Genomic DNA, 23,200 nt, shown 5'->3' on the forward strand with positions numbered 1-23,200 from the left:
CATTTTGAACCACAGCTCCACATCTGGTTTTCTTGTGGTTAATTGGAGATAAGAGTGTCACGGACTTCCTTGTCCTGGCTGACTTCCAACCTTGATTCCCAGATCTCAGCCTTCTGAATAGCTAGGATTACAGGCGTGAGCCACCAGCACCCAGCTTCATTCCTTTTTTTTTTTTTTGGGGGTCCGGTCGTGGGGCCTGAACTCTGGGCCTGAGCGCTGTCCCTCAGCTTTCAGCTCAAGGCTAACGCTCTACCACTTGAGCCACAGCGCCACTTCCGGCTTTTTCTTTTTGCTTATGTGGTGCTGAGGAATCGAAACCAGGGCCTTGAGCATGCAAGACAAGCGCTCTACCACTGAGCCACCTTCCCAGCCCAGCTTCATTCCTTTTTAATAGTTTAATAATATTTCATTGTGTATTAAACATCCATTTTCTTATCTGTTCACCAATTAAACATTTGGTTGTTTCCACTTGTTTGCTATTATTATTATTACTGCTACTATGAACACTTATGTACATGTGTTTGTGAATATATATGTTTTCATGTCTCATGGATAGATACCTAAATATGGAATTATTAGGTCATATAGTGACTTTACTTTTAACCTTTTGAGGAACTGCCAGGCTGTTTTACAAAGTACTTTGTATTACCCTCCTATTTGTGATGAATGAAGGTTCTAATTCTTCCACATGCTTGCTAACACATCTCAGTGACTTTCATCTTGATTTTAGCTATCATAATGAATGTGAAATAGTATCTCATTGTGTTTAAGACATGAATGTTCATTTTCAATTAATTCCACTTCCATTTTCTATTTAGTGAACAACTTAAGACCACTGAATAAGGTTAGAGATGTGGCTTAAGTGGTAGAGTACCTGCCTAGAAATTACAAGTCTTGACTTTACATTCTCTCTCTCTCTCTCTCTCTCTCTCACACACACACACACACACACACACACACACATATACAAACACATGAGTGTAGGGGGAAGGGGCAGATAGAATGGGGAGGAAGGATGTAAAGGGTGACTCTGATTAAGAAGCACTGGACAGTTAAATGAAAATGTTAAATTGTAACCCCTTTGTACACCTTTTGAAGTTTACAGAAAAAGAAAACAAAGTGAGCTAGGCATTAGTGGCTCACTTAATACTAGTTACTCAGGAGTCTGAGATCTGAGATCCGAGCATCCCTGTTCAAGTAAGCCCTGGCAAAAAGTCCATGAGACTCTTATCTACAAATAACCAGCAAAAAGCCAGAAGTGGAGATGTGAGTCAAGTTGTAGAGTGCTAGTCTTGAGTGATGGTCTTAAGCAAAAAAGCCAAGCGAGAGCTCAAGGTCCTGAGTCATGCCCTGGTCATGCCCCAGTACCAGCACCATTTTTTAAAAAAGTGATAAAATAATAATAATATAATAAAAAGTGATAATAATAAGATGGATCATGCCTATAATCTAGCTACTCAGGAGACTGAGATCTGAGGATCACTGTTCCAAGCCAGTGCAGGCAGGAAAGTTAAGATTCTTATCTCCAATTAACCAACAAAAAGCTGGAAGTGAAGCTGTGACTCAAGTGGTAAAGTGCTAGCCTCGAGCAAAAAAGCTCAGGGACAGTGCCCAGGCCCTGAGTTTAAAGCCCCAGGATTGACACTGAAAAAAATCTGTTAGTCATTTTTTTTCCCTATCCAGACAGTGGCCTGAGCAGTAGGAACTGCAGTCTAATATTCAATGACTAGGTGAATGCGCTGGACTGTAGTAAAGAACATCTAATAGGCACAGAGGGCACCAATAAGCCTCCGTCCAGTCTGCACAGTCTGCATTTCTGGCTGAATGGCAGGAAACTCAAGAGCTGAAGTAGTCTATTGACCTTGAACTTCCTCCTTGGTAAGTCATTGCCTTTTCAATAGCTGCTTGCCTTTCCCTTTCAATCTCTGTAGAAGTGATGATCAGGCAGGCATGCTCTCCCATGGATGTTCTCAGAAAATGATCCTCACTGGGCACAGAGCTTCCTGGGCCAGAATCTACTACATCAGACCAACCAGATGAGCTCCCTTGTATTGCACAGGATGAAGATGCTCACATAATACAGAAGAGGATCTGTGTTAATTTTGTGTGTGTGCACATGCACAGGCACGTGTGTATGCATGTGTGAGTGCTTGCATGTGTGCTGGTACCAGGGCTTGAATTCAGGGCCTCGACACTCTCCCTTAGCTTTTTCACTTAAGGCTGGTGCTCTACACTTGAGCCACAGCTCTACTTCCAGCTTTTTTGGTGGTTAATTGGACTCAAGAATCTCATGGATTTTCCTGCCTATGCTGGCTTCAAAACTAGATCCTCAGATTCTTTTTTAATTCTTTCACCCATTTAACAAAGATTACATTGGTTTGGCACTGGTAGCTCACGCTGTAATCCTAACTACTTAGATTGAGATCGGAGGACTGCAATTCAAAGCCAACCTGGGCAGGAAAGTCCATGAGACTCATCTCCAAGTAACCACCAAAAAGCTGGAAGTGAAGCTGTGGCTCCAGTGGTAGAACTCTAGCCTTGGGCAAAAAAAAACCTCAGGGATAGCATTCAGGCCCTAAGACATAGTCCCAGGAACAGCACACACACACACACACACACACACACACACACACACAGATTGTCTTTGCTGTTGATATATAGTCAAATCCCTTAACAAACAGATATGTTCTTCCATTCCATGGGTAGTCTTTTCTATGCAAGTTGTTTTGGCAGCACCTCTCCTGTCAGCTAAGACTTCTTGATAGGGAAGTGGAAGTTCACAGAGGAAAGGATGATATTTAAACTCAGTTTTGTCTGACTATAAAACTCATGCTTCTATGTAACTTGAGGGTAGGGACAGGAGGGGAGAAATGGGGGAGAACGAAGGAAAGGGTGATATTAATGAAGAAGCACTGTGCTCATAACCTGACTTGTGGAATTATAATCCCTTTATACAAGTACTTAATACCAATAAAAAAAAAGAGAACTCATGTTTTTCCCTCTATTCCAACCTGCTCACAAATATAAATGGAGACATGTTTCTGGCTTTAAGGAGCTTGGTCTGGAAGAAAATTTAAAAGAAGAACATAAATAAATGTGTCATAAAGCTGAGTTCCACTTGTCAAGTTCCACTTGTCCTACAAATACCAGAGGAAGTATAGTGGGAGTGGGAGGTCAAGAGGAAAATGAAAGAGGGAGGGAAAGGAGGAAGGGAGAAAGAGAGAGACAGAGAGAATATGAACTCATTGGAGAGGCAGGGTGGTCTCGGTAAGCTGGCATTTGAGTTGTCTTTGAGGATGGGTACAGTTTCATTGGATGGTGATGATGGCATGAATGGAGAGAACATTTTCTCACGGGAGGGAAAAAAATGAGGACTGGTTGAAAAGAGTTTAACTCCATGTCTGGCTGTGATGGATAATCTCAAGGCTGACTGGAAGGGGAAATCCTAGGTCAGCGTTGGTGGGAGGACCCCAGGAGTAGTTGAGATAGGGGATCTGGACATTGATTTGAACGGAGAGTTTAGGGACTAGCTGGAGTAGGAGATGGTGTGGAGTTGGAGTTGCATGTGTGGAGTTGGAGTTGCAGGAGCTGTCTGGGTTGGGGAGAACTTCAGACTGGCTGAGGTGGAGAGTCACATGGCTATTTGGGATGGTTCAGGGACTGGCTAGGTTGGGAGACCTAGAGATTCCTGACTGATGAGGGCTGGAGGGAAGTGGCCTGAGGTAGGAGCTTCAGGGGTTGGCTGAAATGAGGAATCCAATATATTGGTTAGAGTTGGCAGACCTAGAAGATGGGGAGTCTGTGGGTTGCCTGAACTTGGAGAGTGGGATGGGTGTTCTTCGAATGGCTTGGTTAAGCATCCTGGGCCTGGTGGATCAGACCTGAGGGATGGAGGAACCGAGTGGGATGGAAGGTGTGTTTAGGCAGTTAGGCGAAGCCCCTGCTGGGACAGGATGAAGTAGAAAGGATCTGTAGGCTGAGATGAGGCTGTTGGCCCCAGCTGACCTGGGCCAACTAGTGGCTTGAGGCTAGTCCAGCTGCGTGCGGTTGGCGGCCGCAGGTGGGGCTTGCGGGGGCGGGCCAGGCGAGCAAGGTGGGGGCAGGGGTGGGGGGCGGGCCGGCGGCCGGGGCGGTCCCGCGCGGCCGCGCTGCGCAGTGACTCCGCAGCGGGCGGAGCGCCGTGGGCCGCGTCCTCCCGAGCCCGTGGCGGTGGCGGCGGCGGCGGCGGCGGCGGCGGCGGCGGCGGCGGCGGCGGCGGCGGCGGCGGCGGCGGCAGCGGTAGCTTCCAGCTCCTGCTCCCTGTGCCGCCGTTCCCAGCGCTGTCTCCGGCCCGAGGCCCCCTCCCCGTCCCGCCGGCCCCCTCCCCCGGCTGGGCCCGGGGGAGGGTGGCGCCGTGAGCGAGCGGGGACTGGGCTCTCTTGCCCCTTCCCTTGTCCCTGGGCTGCCAGGATGGAGGCGGGGTCGGGCCCCCCGGGCGGCCCGGGATCGGAGAGCCCCAACAGGGCGGTGGAGTATCTCTTGGAGCTGAACAACATCATCGAGAGCCAGCAGCAGCTGCTGGAGACCCAGCGGCGGCGCATCGAAGAGCTGGAGGGCCAGTTGGACCAGCTCACCCAGGAGAACCGGGACCTGCGGGAGGAGAGCCAGCTGCACCGTGGGGAGCTGCACCGGGACCCCCACGGCGCGCGGGATAGCCCCGGTCGCGAAAGCCAGTACCAGAATCTACGTGAGACCCAGTTCCATCATCGTGAGCTGCGGGAGAGCCAATTCCACCAGGCGGCCCGGGACGTGGCTTATCCGAACCGGGATGGCACCTACCAGAACCGGGAAGCTGTGTATCGGGACAAGGAGCGGGACGCTTCCTATCCTCTCCAGGACACCACCGGTTACACAGCCCGCGAACGCGATGTGGCCCAATGCCACCTGCACCACGACAACCCAGCCCTGGGTCGTGAGCGTGGCGGGCGGGAGACCGGGCCAGCGCACCCAGGGCGCGAGAAGGAAGCCGGCTATTCCGCGGCGGTGGGCGTGGGGCCGAGGCCACCGCGGGAACGTGGCCAGTTGAGCCGTGGCGCATCCAGGAGCTCCAGCCCCGGGGCTGGTGGAGGCCACAGCACCAGTACCAGCACCAGCCCGGCTACCACCCTCCAGAGAAAGTAAGGACTATGCTTATATCCTCCCCGCTCTCCCCCTCCCCCCTCTGCAACTTGTCCAGATGATAAAGTAAGAAGCCAGTGCTTGATTTCCATATCCTGTTCTTCTGTCCCAACCTGGAAAAAGCCACGTCTGCCTCATCCTGCCGACACCCTTGCCCTAGGCACTCACTGCACACTGGGCTGTCCGGATGAGTGCTGGCGTCTCTTTTTCCCAGGACTGAGGCCAGGGAGGGACTCGAGCAATCATCACCCGTCCAGCTCCACTTCTTCAAATCCCTGGCTGTATATCCTTGGCTAGAGGAAGGCTTTTCATTTATTTGTTTATTTAGGCTGTGCAGTTTGGGCTTCCCCCCCCTTTGTTGTTAGTGATGGTATCAACTCAAGAGCCTCAAGGGAGAGAAACCCCCTTCCCATTTTTTTTTCTTTCTATTTGCCTGATTGCCTCTCTCCTGGCTGCCTCTGTTCCCTCCTCTCCCAGGAAGGCAGGTGGGGACCAGAATGGCTGCTGGAGGCTGAGACATCCCTCTGAGGGGAACTGCAGTACATCCTGGCCAGAGGGGGAGCAAAGATGGGGGAGCAAAGATGGAGGCCAGGCCCTTGGCTAGTTCCTCAAAGTCCATCCCCTCTCCACCCTTCATGAAAAACAACACCCATTTAAAGAGCCCTACTAAGGAAGAAAAGTCTATAGCTCTCCCTCCCAATGGATCGGCTCCAGTTCCTGTGTTGGAGTCTTGTGTGTCTCTCAATTTGGGACACCTTGGCAATATTTCCTGGGTTGGTGGGACATGGGCAGGGTCCACTTCTTCCACATAGATCTCATCATGAGCTGGGTGGGATAAATGTATCAGATGGAGAGAGTCAAGGGCGTGTAGGTTCACAGGGATGCTCCCTTACTGCTTTTCTGCTGTATGGGAAAGACCATTGAACTGGGAGTTCGAGGAACTGGGTTCCCCTTCTAGCTCTGCTGCAGATTGGCTTTGTGACCTTGACTGAGTCCCGTCCTCTCTCACTCACCAGTTCCCCTATATCTTTTGAGAGACAAGCCTGCCTTGGATGCTCTTTAAGGACCCCTCCAGCTTGCATTCCATGGTTCTTTGACTAATCCAGCCACACTACAGAGCAAGTCTGAAGTCCTCTAGCGAATGGACAGACTTCCCCCTCCTCTCACTGCTCAGCTGGTCCTACCATGTGCCACAACCAGTGGAGTGTCTCTTGGAGGCTGGGCTGGGGGTGGGGAAGCCTTCTGCCTCAGGAAATCTGCTGGGAGACAGCTCTCTGCAACTCCCCCATGGTGAGGCAGCAGGCTGGGGTGCTGGGTTGAGATGGCTGGGCCCCAGGAGCAGCAGCTGCAGCTTTAGGGCTCAGCTAGGCTCCACTGCAGCACACTCTCATTTGAGTCTTGGGGTTAGAGTGCCCCAGACTAGTCTGGAAGATCTCACCTGCCTGGGCAGGGATGCTTAGAGCCTATTCCCAGAGGACTGGCCATGCACACCTTGGGGAACTGAACTGGAAGAAGAATGCAAGTGAGATCAAGGCCCATTCAAGAGAGGGCCGTGGTAGGGGTGGGTGCAGAGAAAGACTGGATATAGTGCTGTGATCCTCAAGGCTTACTGCAGAACACTTTTCTAGAGGGGTCAGACTTGAAATAAAAGAGCAGCTTCATCAGGTATGGCTCCAGGAAGCAGAAACAAGAACAGTGAGAACGTTTGCGGTAAAATCAGGAAGAACTTTCTAACCTGGTTGGTGGTGATGCAGTAGATTGATTGCCTCAAGGGATGGGGGGGGGATGAGTGTTAGTGGCTGGCTGGATATGTCCACCAGCAGAGGCCAAGTGAGGTCTGAGAGAACTAGAGAAGGCCTAATTCTGGAATCAGATGGAAGACCTAGGGAGATAACCTGAGTCTTCCCTGATTTTCAGATGCCATTGCCCTCAGATTCTCCATCTGATCCTGCAGACCCAGGCCTGAAATCTCTTGGCTGGCTGGAAGCCCATTTGCTTTGCTTCCATTCTTGCAGGCCTGTCTCTTGGCCCTTCCTTCTTTTTGTGTATCTTCCAGGTTGCTGGTTGGATTTCCGTGCTTCACATTTCCCACTGGATTAATAAAGGGGTTTAGGTAGTACTTTGAATTTCTCAACCGTCTATTAACTGTTTGCATATCCCTGATTACCTCCTTTGGTCTCACAACAAGCCCTAGACAGTGAGCGTTAGCAACTCCATTTTAGGTATGGGAACACTGAGGCTCTAAGACTAATGGTCCTGGTTCAAGAGTATGCTACTAGTTGCTAGTGGAGCTGGGACTAGAACAGGCAGCCTGCTGTTTTTCGGGGCATTTTATTTATTTGTTCACTAGAGCTTTCCAGCTCCTAGGAGTCCCTCAGCCTCAGGATAGGTACTGAACTAGGGAAGGCCCAGAAAGCCTTAGATATCTAGAGGGTTTGAACAAGAAGAGATGAGTTCAGATGTTTTGGGAGAGTCGGGGAGAAAAGAAAGCTGTTTTTCCTCTTTTCCACTCTCCTCCTTGGCCAGGATGTTGAGGACCTGGCAGTGCAGTCGCCATTGCTGCCAACCACTGCAATTGCTAGCGAACCCCCCCCCCCGCTAGGCCTGTTCTGGGTTTGTAAGGAGTGGGTGAGAAGGCTGCGCTAGAAGCGCGGGCAGGCAGGGTGGGAGTTCAGCAGCAGAGGCTGCAGCATTGGGGGAGGACAAGCAGAGCTGATACAGACTGGGCGCTCCTGGTCCCCCGGCTCCCTCTGGTGGACAAAGAGGGGAGCGTGGGGCCTGGACTGAGCTGCAGCTGGTTGGGAGACCATTCTACCAGGGGACTTTCTTTTAGCCATTGCAAGCACCCTTATTAGTATGTCTGTCACCACCACCTACATGTTACAATGGAAGAAACTGAGAGCTCTGAGAAGCAAAGCCCACCAGAGGTCATGCTGAATATGATAGATTCCCAATCTTGGAAACTTTCCCTTGCCTGCATTGGACATCAGCTGTTCTGTCTGTCCCCCAGCCACCCAGGACTCCCCCACCCTACTGCACTGTCTTTTCTGAATGGGTTCCAGGATGTCAGGTTCTCTTCTGCTGTGCTCTGGGTGTGGCTTTCCAGTGCTGCATAGGGTAAGCGACATGAGTCTCTACCTCTTTTGGTCACTGGTCCTCTGTATGTAAGGTTCTTGCTTGTGTATTGTTTACTAATTATTGGTCCAGACTAGTGCTTCGATTCTTTTACTGGAATTGTCCATTCCACCCCCCGCCATGATTAGGGGAGAGTTCTGCTTTTGTTGTTGATCTTGGCCTGCCCCTCTGTTTTGCCCCCCCTGCAGTTCTGAGCTTGGTATGATTTATAGGCATACCAAGGGCCATTGCTGAATGTCCCACACTGGAGAAAGCTACATTCCCATATTGGTTTGCATAGGCCCACCTTTGCCTTTGCTGTGGGCAGTGGTGGGCTATAGCTAATATGAAGGTAATTCTCTATTCTCTGCCCCTTACCCACCCCCACAAATGGGCACACATTTGGAGACAGAAATTGAAGGGCCAGGCTGGTGTGCTTGACAGCCAGGACAATGCGTGGTGTCTGCTGGGCAGTCCTCCGCAGGTGGTGTGTCAGCTTGTGTCACAGGGGTTGAAGCCACCAAGAGGAAGTGAGTGAGCCTGGGGAGAGGTTGTGGGGAAGTCTGTCTCTTTTCAGGGATCTTGAGTCCTTTGCCTGGGGGGGGTCTCCCCTTCTTCTATTAACACCCCTCCAACTGTGTTGTGAGCATTATGCTCATGTGGGAGGAAATGATAATGTTAGGTTTAATGAGAATTAGAGGAGTCTTGCTTCTCTGTCTAGATCTGGGGAAAGAATGGGGTTGTCATCTACAAACATTTTTTTTGGCTGTGTGCACAAAGCAGGAGGGGCCACCAGGCTGGGCAAACACCATGCTTTTGGCACTTCTAGACCCGCCCCCCACATCCCCTGCCACCAGACAGGGAGACAGGGTTGTGGGCCCAATCATCCCATAGAGATGATGCTGAGGGTAGAGTGGATAGAGGGATCAGGCCGGGCCACTAATAGAGGATCTGGGCAGTGGTAGAGTGGGCTTTGAAGGAGGGTGAGTGTGTTTTCCAGCGTCCAGTGGAGGGGGTAGTGGGAGGAAGACACCTGATCCAAGCTTGCCACCTGCTAGCCTTTCTTTCTTTGTCTTCCTCTTGCCTACTCTGGTGTCTGAATTGCTAAAAGCAGAAAAGAGGCCTGAAGCATGATGGAGAGGCCACCAGTGCATTGACAGAGAGTCTTAGCCTTCTGTGTGTCAGGCACCACTCTGTGTGGTTTTATATAATAATAGCGAACATTTTTCAAGCGCATTTTATTGTGTGTGCCAGGCACTGTTTGTTCTAAGCTTCGCATGTAGTAATTCATTCTGTCTTCACAGGAATCCGTTCATGTAGGGATTGTTCGTAACACCATTTTACAAATGAGGAAACTGAGGCTCAGAGAGAAGGGTTGGATCACATAGTCAAGGTCACCCAATAAAGAAGTGGCAGAATCTGAAGGAGCTAGAAGGAAGTAAGGGGGGGAGGAGGGGTCTCCAGGTTCTGCTGATGTGCTCACCTGCCCTGTGTAATATTGTTTCTTACCTCATTTATACGTGGTTCCTTCCAGGTGGGTGTTACTGTTATCGTCCTTTTTCAGCTGAGGAGATAAGTAGAGGGGCCTGCCTGCAGTTACATAGCTGAATGGGGCCCAGAACTATATGACTCTCAAACCTGTGGTACATCTTTCATTCCCATAAGTGGGATTTCAAGACATGGAGGCCACTCCAGGTATGGCTCTGGCTTTGCCACCTACAGAGCTCCTAGAACCAGTAAGGCAGACTCCTCGTGATCACCTGGATTTTTCCATAGGCCCTGACCACCCCTCCTATTGCTCTGTCAAGTCTCTGATGAGGCAGGGCCAAGCCATGTTAAGTAGTCTAGCTCCTAGACTTTCACTGTCTCTTGGGCCTGAAAACTTCTCCCTGCTGTGCATCTCTCCCATAAGGTCTGTCCCCCAGCTTTCCTTCTCTCATCCTTTTGTACCTCTTTCCCATTAGCTGTGCTCCAGCTACCCTGATATGTGTGCCAATCATTAGCCAATCCAGGCCTTCTGATAGCCTCTTCAGTCTTGTCTCATGCTGTTCCCTTCTCTGGGATTGCTTTACCCAGTTTCTAAGATGAACTCGCCTGTGATCGCTTTTGTGTTTATTCAGTGGTCCCTCTTGATGCTCAGTTCATCCCCACCGTTTGCAATAAGCAGTCTTTTATGCCTTTGTCATTGTTTACGTCTTGTCTCTCCTGTACTGGACTGAGAGCTCTAAAGGGATTCAGATGTAACTGGCGCATATGTTGTTGAGGGTCAGAACCTGGCTAGGTACAGAGGGTATGGTTAAGGGAAGGAGCTTAGAAAAACAAGGCACAGCAAATAGTAGCTACTCAGTAGACAAATGGATGTCTGATTAAGTCCTAATTAGCTGATGGCTAGGTAACTCATTTTCCTTTATTCTGGGACTCCTAATGAGAGAAATGACAACTTCAGAATTCTCCTGGCTTTTCTGTGGCTTTTTCCTCATGCTCCCTGGAGCCACTGGGCCTTTGTTCTCTCTGCTTCTCACACCCACCTAGCTCTCAATTCATAGAGTGGCAGAGAATCAGAGTTGGATGAGACTTTAGAGACATACAGGCCAGTCTGCTCATTGTTATTTCTTCCTATGATCTCAGGGCCATGTCATGTCATGGTCTTGACCCTTGATGCAAATTCATCTGTTCTGAATGGAGCTAAGACATAAACAGGACCTGTGGATAGTTGTGCAAGGCCAATGTGAAGCTGCCTAGTTACCCATCATTTCTTTTTATCCTTGTTCTCCTCTTCCTCTTTTTTTCCCTTTGGTGCTAGTACTGGGACTTTAACTCCCAGCTGGGCCTGGGAGCTATCCCTTAATTTTCTTCTTTAAGGCTGGCACTCTGCTACGTGAGCCATAGCTCCACTTCCAGCTTTTTGGTAGTTAATTGGAAATAAGAATCTCAGACTCAACTGCCCATGCTGGCAGCAAACCATGATCCTCAGATCTTAGCTTCCTTAAGTAGCTAGGATTACAGGTGTAAGCCACCGGTTCCAAATTTCTTCTTCCTTTTGTATTCATCAAATCTTAATTGAGCTTAGACTCAGTGCTGGGCACAGTATTTTGTTTGTTTGTTTTTGTCGGTCATGGGGCTTGAACTCTGGATCTGAGCACTATCCCTCAGCTCTTCAGCTCAAGGCTAGTGCTCTACCACTTGAGCCATAGCGCCACTTCCGGTTTTCTGGCAGCTTATTGGAGATAAGAGTTTCATGGACTTTCCTGCCTGGGCTGGCTTTGAAGTGCGATCTTCAGATCTCAGCCTCCTGAGTAGCTAGGATTATAGGTGTAAGCCACCGGCATCTGGCTCAGTATTTTGGAGTAGGAATAAGACTTGGTCCCGTTGGCTCTTTTCCTGCTGCATTCCCTGGCAGGATAATAAACATTGATCATGGGGAAGAATGATGAATAAATGACTTATTTCCTCTTGGGGGGAAGTTGTTTAGGGCAGGATGATTTGATAGTTACTCAAGCTTCCAAATGCTGTTTGGTTTCTCAAGCATCAATGCTGAGAGAATTTACAAGGGGAAGCTCATTCCAAAATGTTTACTAGCTGAAGCTCCTAGAACCTGGGAGCCCTTAGAGAACTTGAGATATGAAGGACTTAGTATGATTCTAGGCAACATTGCACTTTCAGAACCTTAATTTTCTCCAGCAGCACATGAAGATAAAATTGTATTTTCTGATACACTAGATTCATGAGTTTCCCCACTCCCCTTACTTCCCAAATAAAAATGTATCAGGAAGCCAGGTGCAGTAGCACATTATTGTAATCCTAACTACCCAGAAGGCTGAGATCTGAAGATCATAGTTTGAAGCCAGCCCAGGAAGGAAAGTCTGAGAGACTCTTATCTCCAATTAGGAGGTGTGGCTCAAGTGGTGGAGTAGCAGTCTTGAGCAAAAGAGAGAACTTGAGGGCAGAGAATGTGGCTCAGTGGTAGAGTGCTTGCCTAGCATGCATGAAGCCCAGGGTTAAATTCCTCAGTACCACATAGACAGAAAAAGCCAGAAGTGGCTCAAGTGGTAGAGTGCTAGCTTTGAGCAAAATAGAAGCTCAGGAACAGTGCCCGGGCCCTGAGTTCAAGCCCCAAAACTGACGAGAGAGGGAGAGAGAGAAAGAGAGAGAGAGAGAGAGAGAGAGAGAGAGAGAGAGAGAGAGAGAGAGAGAGAGAGAGACTGGGGCGTGAACTCAGGGCCTTGTTTCTCTCTCTCTCTCTCTCTCTCTCTCATACAGTCATACAGTATCAGTATGGGTCCTTATAGTCATCAAGGTCCTAATCAAGTCAGAAAGCTGAGGGCTGAGAATGGAAAATAATAGGTGAGACTGCTCTGCCCCCTAGAGGTGGAGTACAGCAAACAAAACATCAAGAGAGCTGCTTCACATCTTATTCCAAATGAAGATGACACACCGTAGCTCCACAGTTGATCAGGACAGTTCCTCTAACCTTTTAGATGTAAATTTAGCACTACTATTACCTGAGAGGTACCATTTCGCTAATACATGCTTCATTTCTTTGGAGCCATGTGATTTTTACAAACTATCCTATTTATTTTTAATTGACATGTAGTAATTGAACCCCTTCTTAAGGGGTAATATGACTGCGTAGTCATAGGTATTAAGGTTTTCATCTGGATCTCAATATGGAACCATACCGAGATCATATATACAGTGTGCTGCATTTATCTGAATCAAACCATTGTTTACCTCTATATAACTATTTTAGAATTGCTTATTAAGGGTTGAAATATAGCTCAGCGGAGGAGCATTTGCCTTGAATATGCAAGGCCTTGAGTTGGATCCCTATCACTGTAAAAGATTATTGTCACCGGATCTGTGAGGAAAAGTACCTTAATTTCCCCAATGTATCCTTTTATTCATTCATTCATTCATTTAGTTTTTGTTGGCTGTGGTGCTTGAACTCAAGGCCTGGGCTCTGGCTAGGAGCTTCTTTGTGCTCAACACTAGTGCTCTACCACTTGAGTTATGGCACCACTTTCAGTTTTTGAGTGGTTAATTGGAGATTAGTATCTCAGAGACTTTTCTGCCAGGGCTAGCTTGGAACCACGAGCCTCATGTCTCAGCCTCCTGAGTACCTAGGATTACAGGCAAGAGCCACCAGTGTCTGGCCCAAAGTATCCTTTTAGAAGCAGGAGACATCTCACACAATTGCATATCCTGTGTGCATGCAGGCCACATCATGGTCAACCTCCCTCATTGTGGTTATTGTGAAAACTAAGTAAGATAACATATGCACATGCTCATCAGGCAGCATGTATTTACTCAGCAATAGGCATTATTAATAATGATAACTTTGTAAAGTTTCTTGCTGTGGGAGGGCAGGAGAGAGAGAGAGATCATGTGGGAGTTTCCCACAATTCTGAGTGAGATGTCAGTATAGGGCATATTTGTATACTTAGTGTGTACCACGCCTGTGCCCTCACAGGCAGATTTTGGTGGATTCAGGATACTCACAGATGGAGAATGTGCTCATGGAAACAGATGATTGAAATTTGATATGTAGGGGCTGGGAATATGGCTTAGTATAGAGTGCTTGCCTAGCATGCATGAACATAAACAAAAAAAGTGAGAAGTAGCGCTGTGGCTCAAGTGGTAGAGTGCTATCCTTGATCAAAAGAAGCTCAGGAACAGTGCCTAGGCCCTGAGTTCAAGCCCCAGGACTGGCAAAGGAAAAGACATTTGATATGTAGTTTGCTATGCCAAAGGGGCCACTAGGGGTGGGGGGTGCTGTTGGTGCTCAATGGAGGGATATCTGCCCAGACCTTCAGGGAGGGCTTCCTGGAGGAGATGATCCCTGAAGTGAGACTCAGAAGATGAGGAGGAGTTAGCTTAACGAAGGAGGATAGTGTGTGGGTTGCTGGGAATCAAGGACAAAAGGTCAAGGGAGAGCAAGTGTGAATGCTCAGGGTATATGTGCAGAGAAGGGGCACATTTACTAGTTCAAAACAAACTATCATAGCAAGTGGGAGACAGGGTCAGAGCGGAGAAGGAACCTGCAGACTTGACCAGCTGGAATCATGAGGACATGTGACTCGTCACCTCAGGAGCTTCATGCTGTCAGGAACTGGCAGCCAACAGAGAAGGGTTTTTATTTTTTGGTTGTTGTTTTGTGTTTTTACTGGCACTGGGGCTTGAACTCAGGGTCTGGGTGCTGTTCTTTGGCTTTTTCACTCAAGGCTGATGCTCTACCAATTGAGTCACAGCTCTACCTTCTGGCTTTTTGATGGTTAATTGGAGATAAGAGTCTCACTGACTTTCCTATCTGGGCTGACTTTGAACAGTGATCCTCAGATCTCAGCCTCTTGGGTAGATAGGATTAGAGGTGTGAGCCCCCAGTGCCCAGCTGTTTGCTTTCATAATTTATGTTTTATCTTTAGTTGTACAAAGGGGTTTCAATTCACCATGTCCATTTATGGATACAATGAATCTTGATCAGTGTCACCTTTCCCATTATTCTCCCACCCCCTCTAATCTATCCAACATAGGGTTTGAAGCTTGAGAGAGAATGATAATGACAATGCCCTGACAAGTGCCGTGATAGCTGGAGTATGGCCCAGTGCAGGAGCTCAGAGGAGCAACCAGCAGTCATGACCAGTACAGTTATAATGACATCAGCATTTAAAAATTTAAAAAACTCTGAGCTAGAAAGGCACAGAAAAATCATCCAGCTCTAGGTGTTCATTTCATAGGTGGGAAAACTGAGAAAAAGAGAAAGAGAAAAAGGACTTGTATAAGACCACAAGAGGTGTAAGCAGATGAGTGTTCTGATTGGAAGGGTCACTTTATATGTGGTGTTTTCTGTCCTGAAATTGTAGGAAGGTGGTGTGGGCCATTGTGTCAGACATCTGGATGACACCCTCCAGGGAGCATAGAGGTTGGATGGCTTGTTGAGAACAAGACGATGAAAAGACATCACCTAAAGAGGGTGCTGCTTGGATGGCAGACAGGCCCTCTGCTCTGTTCCAGCTTCTCAGCAAAGCTTCTAGATTCATCTCTGGGAAGTAAACCCCCACATCTCTTCTCCACCCAGCCCAGGCCCAGCCTCCTTCTGGCTGATTTTTGCCTTAGATGGACTTGTTTAATGTATCTAAAGCAGCTCAGAGGCAATTTCTGGCCTGACAGCTAAGCCTGCCCACCCCCCCTTCTTTTTTCATAAAAAGAAAATAGGGCTGAATCTGCCATAAATATATCCAGACATTCTTTGGTCCAGGCCTTTTGTTTTGGGATCCTGATGGATGATGCACCAAGAATGAGCTTGGGAGACAGACAGATTTGAGTTGAACCCAGACTCTTTTCCCCACCTTCTAGGTGACTTCAGTGAGGCCATTTTATGTTTTCCTAGCTTTCATTTCCCCATCTATAAAATGGGGTAATAAGCCCATCTCTCAAGCTTAATTTGGATGACATTTTCTGATAACTTCTATGTGCTCTTTTATGAAATCACCTATGAACAACCACTGGAAGAACCCAGTGCTAGGCAAAGTTTGGCTTCCAAGAGCTGATATATTCTCTCCTTACTAATAGGGGCTGCAACAGATCATTCTGTCTTCTTTCTTGCCTCCACCACCAGTTAGTTTGAAGTATAGCTCTAGCATCATGGTTTCTCTCTCTCAGTTCTTATTTTTCCAGTTCAATTTCTGTTCTGTCTTTATCTGTATTCTTGGAGTAAGCAACCTCCAATCCTTTGTGACTCAGGCAGGTATAACAACTAATGCGTGTAAATAGTTGAATGAATGAAAGGCTGGAGGGGCTGGACTGGTAATGGAGAGGTTTGAAAAGGACAGGATGGCAAAGATAGGAGCTGGGAAAGATAGCTCTGTGATGATCAGAGGGAGCCAAAGTGTTGCTTAGGAGCCACATCTTCACCCACCCCTCTTGCTATTGCTCTAAATGGAAGCAAAGATTGGAGAATAGGACCTTTCTATTATCCATAGCCATCATTTCTCTCCATTTTGTATGTACAGTATAGGAAATGGGTCCAAAGGAAAAGGACTTGCATTTAGAAATAAGAGCAAAGCCACTCCAGGTAGTGCCCATCTATAGTCTTCAGCTACTTGGGAAGCTGAAGTACAAGGATCATTTGAACCCATGATTTCAAAGCCAGCCCCGGCAACATGAGATAACATCACCTAAAGATATATATAAATCAAAGTAATAAATATATACTTTTTATGTTTTTTGTACTTACTAGGCAGGTGCTCTACCACTATAGCCACATCTCCAGCCCCCATATATACATTTTAAAATGTATATTTAAGCCAGGAACTGCTGACTCACCCCCTGTAATCCTAGTTATTCAGGAGGTTGAGATCTGAGGATCATGGTTCAAAGCCAGGGACAGCACCCAGGCCGAGTTCAGTCCCCAAACCCAACAAAAAATGTCTATTTAGGGGCTGGGAAGGTGGCTCAGTGGTAGAGCGCTTGCCTTGCATGCCTGAGGCCCTGGGTTCGATTCCTCAGCACCACATAAGCAAAAAGAAAAAAGCCGGAAGTGGCACTGTGGCTCAAGTGGTAGAGCACTAGCCTTGAGCTGAAGAGCTGAGGGACAGCGCCCAGGCCCAGAGTTCAGGCCCCACGACTGGACCCAAAAAAAATGTGTATTTATTTTGGACACAAAATAATGATAAATATTTATGGCATATAGTGTGATATTTAGATACATGTATATAATGTATATTGATCAGATCAGGATGATCAGCAGATTGCCTCAGACATCTAATGTTTCTCTTTATTAGTGATATTCAAAATCTCTGTACTACCTAATTTGAAATATTCCTTTGTTGTCAAGCATATTTTTCCCACTGTGCTATAGAACAGAAGTTATTTCTCCTATCCACTAGCACCCCTGTACCTGTTAACCATCTTCTCTCCATCTTCCTCTCTCCCATGCCCTTTCCCAGCCTCTGTAAATGCCATTTTTTACGTCCATAAACTCAACCAACACTTTAGCTTCCATATAGAAATGAGATCATATACCATATACACAATTTTTAAAAGGCAAACCGTACATATGGACATATGTAGTAAAAAGCCAACATCTTTCCTGGTATGGTGGTACATCTCAGCACTTGGGAGGACAGTTTGGGCTACATAATGAGATCCTGTCTCAAAAATAATTAGGGTACAGGGGGTAGAGGTAGTTGTAGGCGTGACCCAGCAGTAGCACCTGCCTAGCAAACTTGAGATGCCGAGTTCAATCCTTAGTACTGGTAAAAGGGGAAAAAAGCCAGAAGCCAGTAGCTCATGCTTGCAATCCTAGCTCTCAGGAGGCTGAGATTTGAGGATCCTGGTTCAAAGCCAGCCTGGACAGGAAAGTCTATGAGACTCTTTCTCCAATTAACCAATAAAAGTCTGGAAATGGAAGTATGACTCATTGGTAGAGCATCAGCGTTGAGCAAGAAATCAAAGGGCAGTGGGAGGCCCTTAGTTCAAGCTCCAGTACTGCTATAAGATGAAAAGGGGAAAAAGCCAGCATCTTTCTGCCTCCCACTTCCCTGCCCCTAGAGGAGGCCACTTTTTTGTGCTGGTTCTGAGACTTGAACTCAGGGCCTGAACACTGTCCCAGAGCTTTTGTGTTTAAGACTATCATTTTTACAACTTGAACCACAACTCGACTTCTGGTCTTTTTGTTTGTTTCAGTTGTGGGTCTTAAACTCTGGGCCTGGGTGCTGTCCCTCAGCTCTTCAGCTCAAGGCTAGTGCTGTATCACTTGAGCCACAGCATTACTTCCAGTTTTCTGGTGGTTAATTGGAGATGAGTCCCACGGACTTTCTTGCCCAGGCTGGCTTTGAATCGTGGTCCTCAGATCTCAGCCTCCTGAGTAGCTAGGATAAGACATGAGCCACCAGCACCCAGCTTTCTGGTCTTTTCATTTTTATTTTTTAATGTTTAATTGGAGATTATGAGTCTTAATAGACTTTCCTACCCAGGCTGGCTTTGAACTGCAATCCTCAAATCTCAGCCTCCTGAATAGTTAAGATTGCAAGTATGTGAGCCACCAATGCCCAGCAGGAGGCCATTTTAATGGTCAAAATACTTTATGTGCATGTGTGAAAATGGAACAATAAAGCTTGATGACATTAGCTTGGGAAGCAGGGAGGAGGGATGAAGGGGAATGATGGAGGAGTGAATCTGATCAAGGTACATTGTGTGCTTTTAGATGAAAACTTGACCTTGCATTTTATGAAAATATTATATTTCATCATATTCAGAGTGTTTTATTTGATATATAAACATAAAATGTTTTTATATATAAATACAAGGCATTGTTTCTTTATTACTTCCTTTTATGACAAATGAAAATTAAGCTTACTTGTAATACTTGACTCTCCCTCATGCCAAATTTTGAAACCTGTGTTATTATTTAACTTTCCTATTTGGTTATATTTATTTCATACTGTGATTTCTTATTCCTCTGATTTTCTGTAGTGGAGGGGGGGGAAGTTTGTGTGTGTATGTGTGTGTGTGCCGGTATTGAGATTGAACTCAGGGCCTCATACTCTTCTCTTGGCTTTCTTGCTCAAGGCTGATGCTCTACCACTGAGTCATACTTCTATTTCCAGCCTTGTGCTGGTTAATTGGCAATAAGAGTCTCACAGATTTTTTTTTGTCCCAACTGGCTTTGAACCAGGATCCTCAGATCTCAGCCTCTTAAATAGCTAAGATTACAGGCAGGAGCCACCAGTGCATGGATCCATAGTCTCTTGATCACTCGCTTACAGACATAGTAGCCCATCCTTCCCTTCATCCCTCCTCTCTTTCCACTTTTCAGGCTCTGTTTTCCTTTCCCTTCCTCCCTTCCTGCCTCCCCCCCCCTTTCTTTTGTACCAGACCTGGGGCTTGAACTTAGGGCCTGGGCACTGTCCTGAGCCACAGCTCCACTTCTGATTTTATTTTATGGCTAAGTGGATATAAGAATTTCACAGATGGGCTGGGAAGGTGGCTCAGTGGTAGAGTGCTTGCCTTGCATTGCCTGAGGCCCTGGGTTCGATTCCTCAGCACCACATAAGCAAAAATAAAAAGCCGGAAGTGGTGCTGTGGCTCAAAGTGGTAGAGCGCTAGCCTTGAGCTGAAGAGCTGAGGGACAGCGCCCAGACCCAGAGTTCAGGCCCCATGACCGGACCCCCCCTCCCAAAAAAAAAGAATTTCACAGACTTTCCTGCTCAGGCTGGTTTTGAACCATGATCCTCAGATCTCAGCCTCCTGAGTTGCTAGTATTACAAGCATGAACCGCCAGCACTCAGCTTCAGGCTCTGTTTTCTGTATTTGTTTTTTTTGTTGTTGTTGTTTTAGCTCGGTCATGGGGCCTGAACTCTGGGCGCTGTCCCTCAGCTCTTCAGCTCAAGGCTAGCGCTCTACCACTTGAACCACAGCGCCACTTCTGGCTTTTTCTGTTTATGTGGTGCTGAGGAATTGAACCCAGGGCCTCATGCATGCAAGGCAAGCACCACTGAGCCACCTTCCCAGCTCCTGTTTTCTGTATTTGTGAATCCAGCAAGCTTGACTACATTTCACATTGTGTTCTGTAAAAAAAAAAATCAGTTTTTTAGTGCTTCATCTACAAAATCTGCTTATGGAAGTTGATCACTAATATTTATGTAATTACGATGATGTCACTATTATTCATTGCAGGGCCAAATAATCTACTATAATTGTACCTCGTTTCCTACAGTTCCACTGTCACAATGTGTACACTCCTAGGAAAATGTTCCTAGCATCAAGGGCAAGCAATTTTTTTCCTTTCTTTTTTTCCCCATACTGCTAGGGATAGAACCCAGGCCTTTAAACACACTAGGCAAGCAGTATTTCAGTTGAGCTAGCCAGCTTTATCTTTCCTCTCATATTTTCTGTTTTGTAGTCTATTAATAAGTTAATAGGAAATCAATCTTCTACTGAGATGTCTCTATATCTAGGCTTACTTGGCCATTTACTGGCTTTAGTTGGTGACCTAGAAAGGAGCTGATTATTATAATGGGTGCTCCTCAAATTCCAGAATGAAGAGCACTTTATTTGGAGGAGGACATCAATATGATTCATCCCAGGTAGTTTAATGCCTTTAGCAAAGAGCCCTCTGATATTTTATCTAGGAGTGAATATCAGGCAGCCTGTGGTTTGGGTGTCAGCAGTGGGAGTAGCAGGGAAGGAAGGATTTCTTACTGTCCATTTTTTCCCAGCCATCAGCCTCCTGGTACTCGAGGTCTCCCACCTCCGTACCTACCATTGCCACATCTGGAGTCTCTCTGAGCCTCTTCTTCCAGCTCACCTGGCTCCCTTCCTGACCTCAGCCCCCTACATGGTGTCCTTGGCTGTCCATCACTTGTGGACATGTTTGGCTTGTTTTTGTTTCCACAAAATTGTTGAAATGTCCCCCAGTGATGTCACCTTGTCCTGTCCTCATCCCTAGTGTGAGTTCATACCTTATTTTATTCCTTCACTTTCATTTTAGTGAGGTCCCGGGGAGAGAGCAAAGAGACACATTCATGCTCTTGAGGTCTATAGACTTAGGCCACCAGGACATTTTCCAAAAGGCTTCTTTTGTTTATGGAAGTTGGAAACTATTACTAAATCCCCCAGAGAGCTGTGCCCAGATGACCTCATTTTGGCCTTGTGTTGCCCCTGGCCACAGACCCTGTCATGAGCATCCCTCTAAGCAGCCATGCACCCCTTTCCTCAACCTGTTAGGGGAGACTGTGCATTCAGGGGGACACTCAGCTGAGGGACATACACATGGGTTCCGCCCTAAGCACTGCTTTGGACCCCCTCTGGAGCTTTAGGCCAGCCTTTCCACCTTTCTGGGTGGCCATCTCTGTGAGTCCAGAGGTTCTTGGTCTGCAATGAGCTGAGGTGATTTTTTTTCCCCAGGATTGGACGTGTGCTAATGAGAGCAGCCCTTCTTTGTTGCTCAGTCAGTGGGAGCAGGTGGGCCTGTGATGGCCCCTAGTACACAGGAGGGAGCTTGGAGGCTGGGCTGAAGCTTCTGCAACAGCAGGCTGCTCTAGCTGCTCCCCCTTCCACCCACTCTCTTTCCCATCATGGCTGAACCTCCATCCCTCTGCTAAAGGCAGAGGAGGAAAGAAGGGAAGCCTGGATAGCCAGTTCCCTTTTCTTTTGTTCCCCCACACACACTCTCTTTATCTTTCTTTCCCTCCCTCCTCCTTCCTCTGCTTCTCCTTCTCCTTCTTCCCTTCTCTCTTTTTTCTTTTTCCTTTCTTTCCCTCCCTCCTCCTTTTTACTCCCTTCTCCTCATAGTGGTGAGCTAATGGCCTGCAGTACCTGTGTCTAACCCATCCCCTCCTCCCCAAAGGGGAGCAGAAAGGTGCTCAGAAGGAAGCAGCAGCTGTGGTGGTTAGAAGTACTGGTTTTGGAGACAGACAAAGTCAGCACACTACTGCTTCTTAGCTGTGTGCTTCTGGGTAAATCACTTTGTTCCTCTGAGCCTCAACTTCCACATTCACATAATGAGAAGAACAATTTCCTTGAATGACTGTTAAAAAGGAGACACAATTCCTGGGGCCCTTTATAGGTACATATAGTAACTATTATTATTTGGATTATTTATAGGGCAGAATATGCTAAAAATCAGCAAAACATGCTTAATATATTTATTATTATTGTATGAATACATAATATTTGAAAAGGAATGTGAGATTAGGAGAGGTACTCTTTTTTTTGGCTAGTCCTGGGGCTTGAACTCAGGGCCTGGGCACTGTCCCAGGCTTCTTTTGCTCAAGACTCTACCACTTCAGCCACTTCTAGCTTTTTCTGTTTCTGTGGTGCTGAGGAATGGAACCCAGGGCTTCATGCATGCAAGGCAAGCACTGTACCACTAAGCCACATTCCCAACCCAGGAAAGGCACGTGACTTTATCCACAGTATTTACAGGATGAAGTCTATACTTCGGCCTGGTCTTCAGGGCTCTCTTGGCTGGGGTCTTTTCCTATTTTTCTCTTCTCTTCAGAATATAAATATGAATGATCCTTGCCTTTTTATTTCCTGAATAAGAGGTAAAAAGTCACAAATAACTATTTCATTTGAAGTATGAAGTAGTCTTGCATCGTCATCATCATCATCATCATCATCATCATCATCATCATCCTTATCCTTGTCATCACAGAACTTGTTCAGGAAGCTGGGCACTGATGACTTGTATTATCCTTAGCTATTCAGGAGGCTGAGATCTGAGGACTGAGGTTCAAAGCAGCTGAGGCAGGAAGGCCCATTAGACTCTTATAAGCCAGAATTGGAGGTGTGGCCTCCACTTGTGGTAGAGTGCCAGCCTTGAGCAAAAAAGCTAAGGGACACTGCTCTAGCCCTGAGTTAAAGCACCAGTAATCATGCATGCATACACACACAGACACACACACACACACAAGAACTTGTTCAAGGAGTTATATAAACAGGGACAATAGGAAGAATAATAATCAACAAAGGTTAACAAATCACTGAAGTCACCATGACCTTTATTTAGTGTCTCTGTCCCCATCTTTGCCTAGGATATTGTTCGTATCCATGGCTGAAAGCAATATCCAATGAGCTTTTTATTTTTTTATCAGTCATGGGGCTTGAACTCTGGGCCTGGGCACTGTCCCTGAGCTTTTCAGCTCAAGACAAGCACTCTACCACTTGAGCCACAGTGCCACTTCAAGTTTTCTGGTGGTTTATTAGGGAAAAGAGTCGCACAGACTTTCCTACCTAGGCTAGCTTTAAACCTCAATCCTCAGATCTCAGCTTCCTTTTTTTTGGGGGGGGGGTCCGGTCGTGGGGTCTGAACTCTGGGCCTGGGCACTGCCCCTCAGCTCTTCAGCTCAAGGCTAGCGCTCTACCACTTGAGCCACAGTGCCACTTCCGGCTTTTTTTTCTTTTTGCTTATGTGGTGCTGAGGAAT

The 23,200-nt window shown here is 47.1% G+C and overlaps 1 protein-coding gene across 2 annotated transcripts in view; it reads left to right on the top strand.

Moving 5' to 3' along the window:
• Nucleotides 1–4,278: 4,278 nt before the first annotated feature.
• Nucleotides 4,279–23,200, top strand: part of Iqsec2 (IQ motif and Sec7 domain 2) — a 102,990-nt gene continuing 84,068 nt past the window's right edge. Inside the window, exon 1 of one of the 2 annotated variants that reach the window (XM_013035917.1) lies at nucleotides 4,279–5,156. In XM_013035917.1, the coding sequence (XP_012891371.1) occupies nucleotides 4,450–5,156 (707 nt within the window). In that variant the 5' untranslated portion in view covers nucleotides 4,279–4,449. The remainder of the gene's footprint in view (nucleotides 5,157–23,200) is intronic. The other variant, XM_013035915.1, reaches the window with a different exon arrangement.

Source organism: Dipodomys ordii, unplaced genomic scaffold (genome assembly GCF_000151885.1).
Source record: "Dipodomys ordii isolate 6190 unplaced genomic scaffold, Dord_2.0 Scaffold231, whole genome shotgun sequence".
Taxonomy (NCBI): domain Eukaryota; kingdom Metazoa; phylum Chordata; class Mammalia; order Rodentia; family Heteromyidae; genus Dipodomys; species Dipodomys ordii.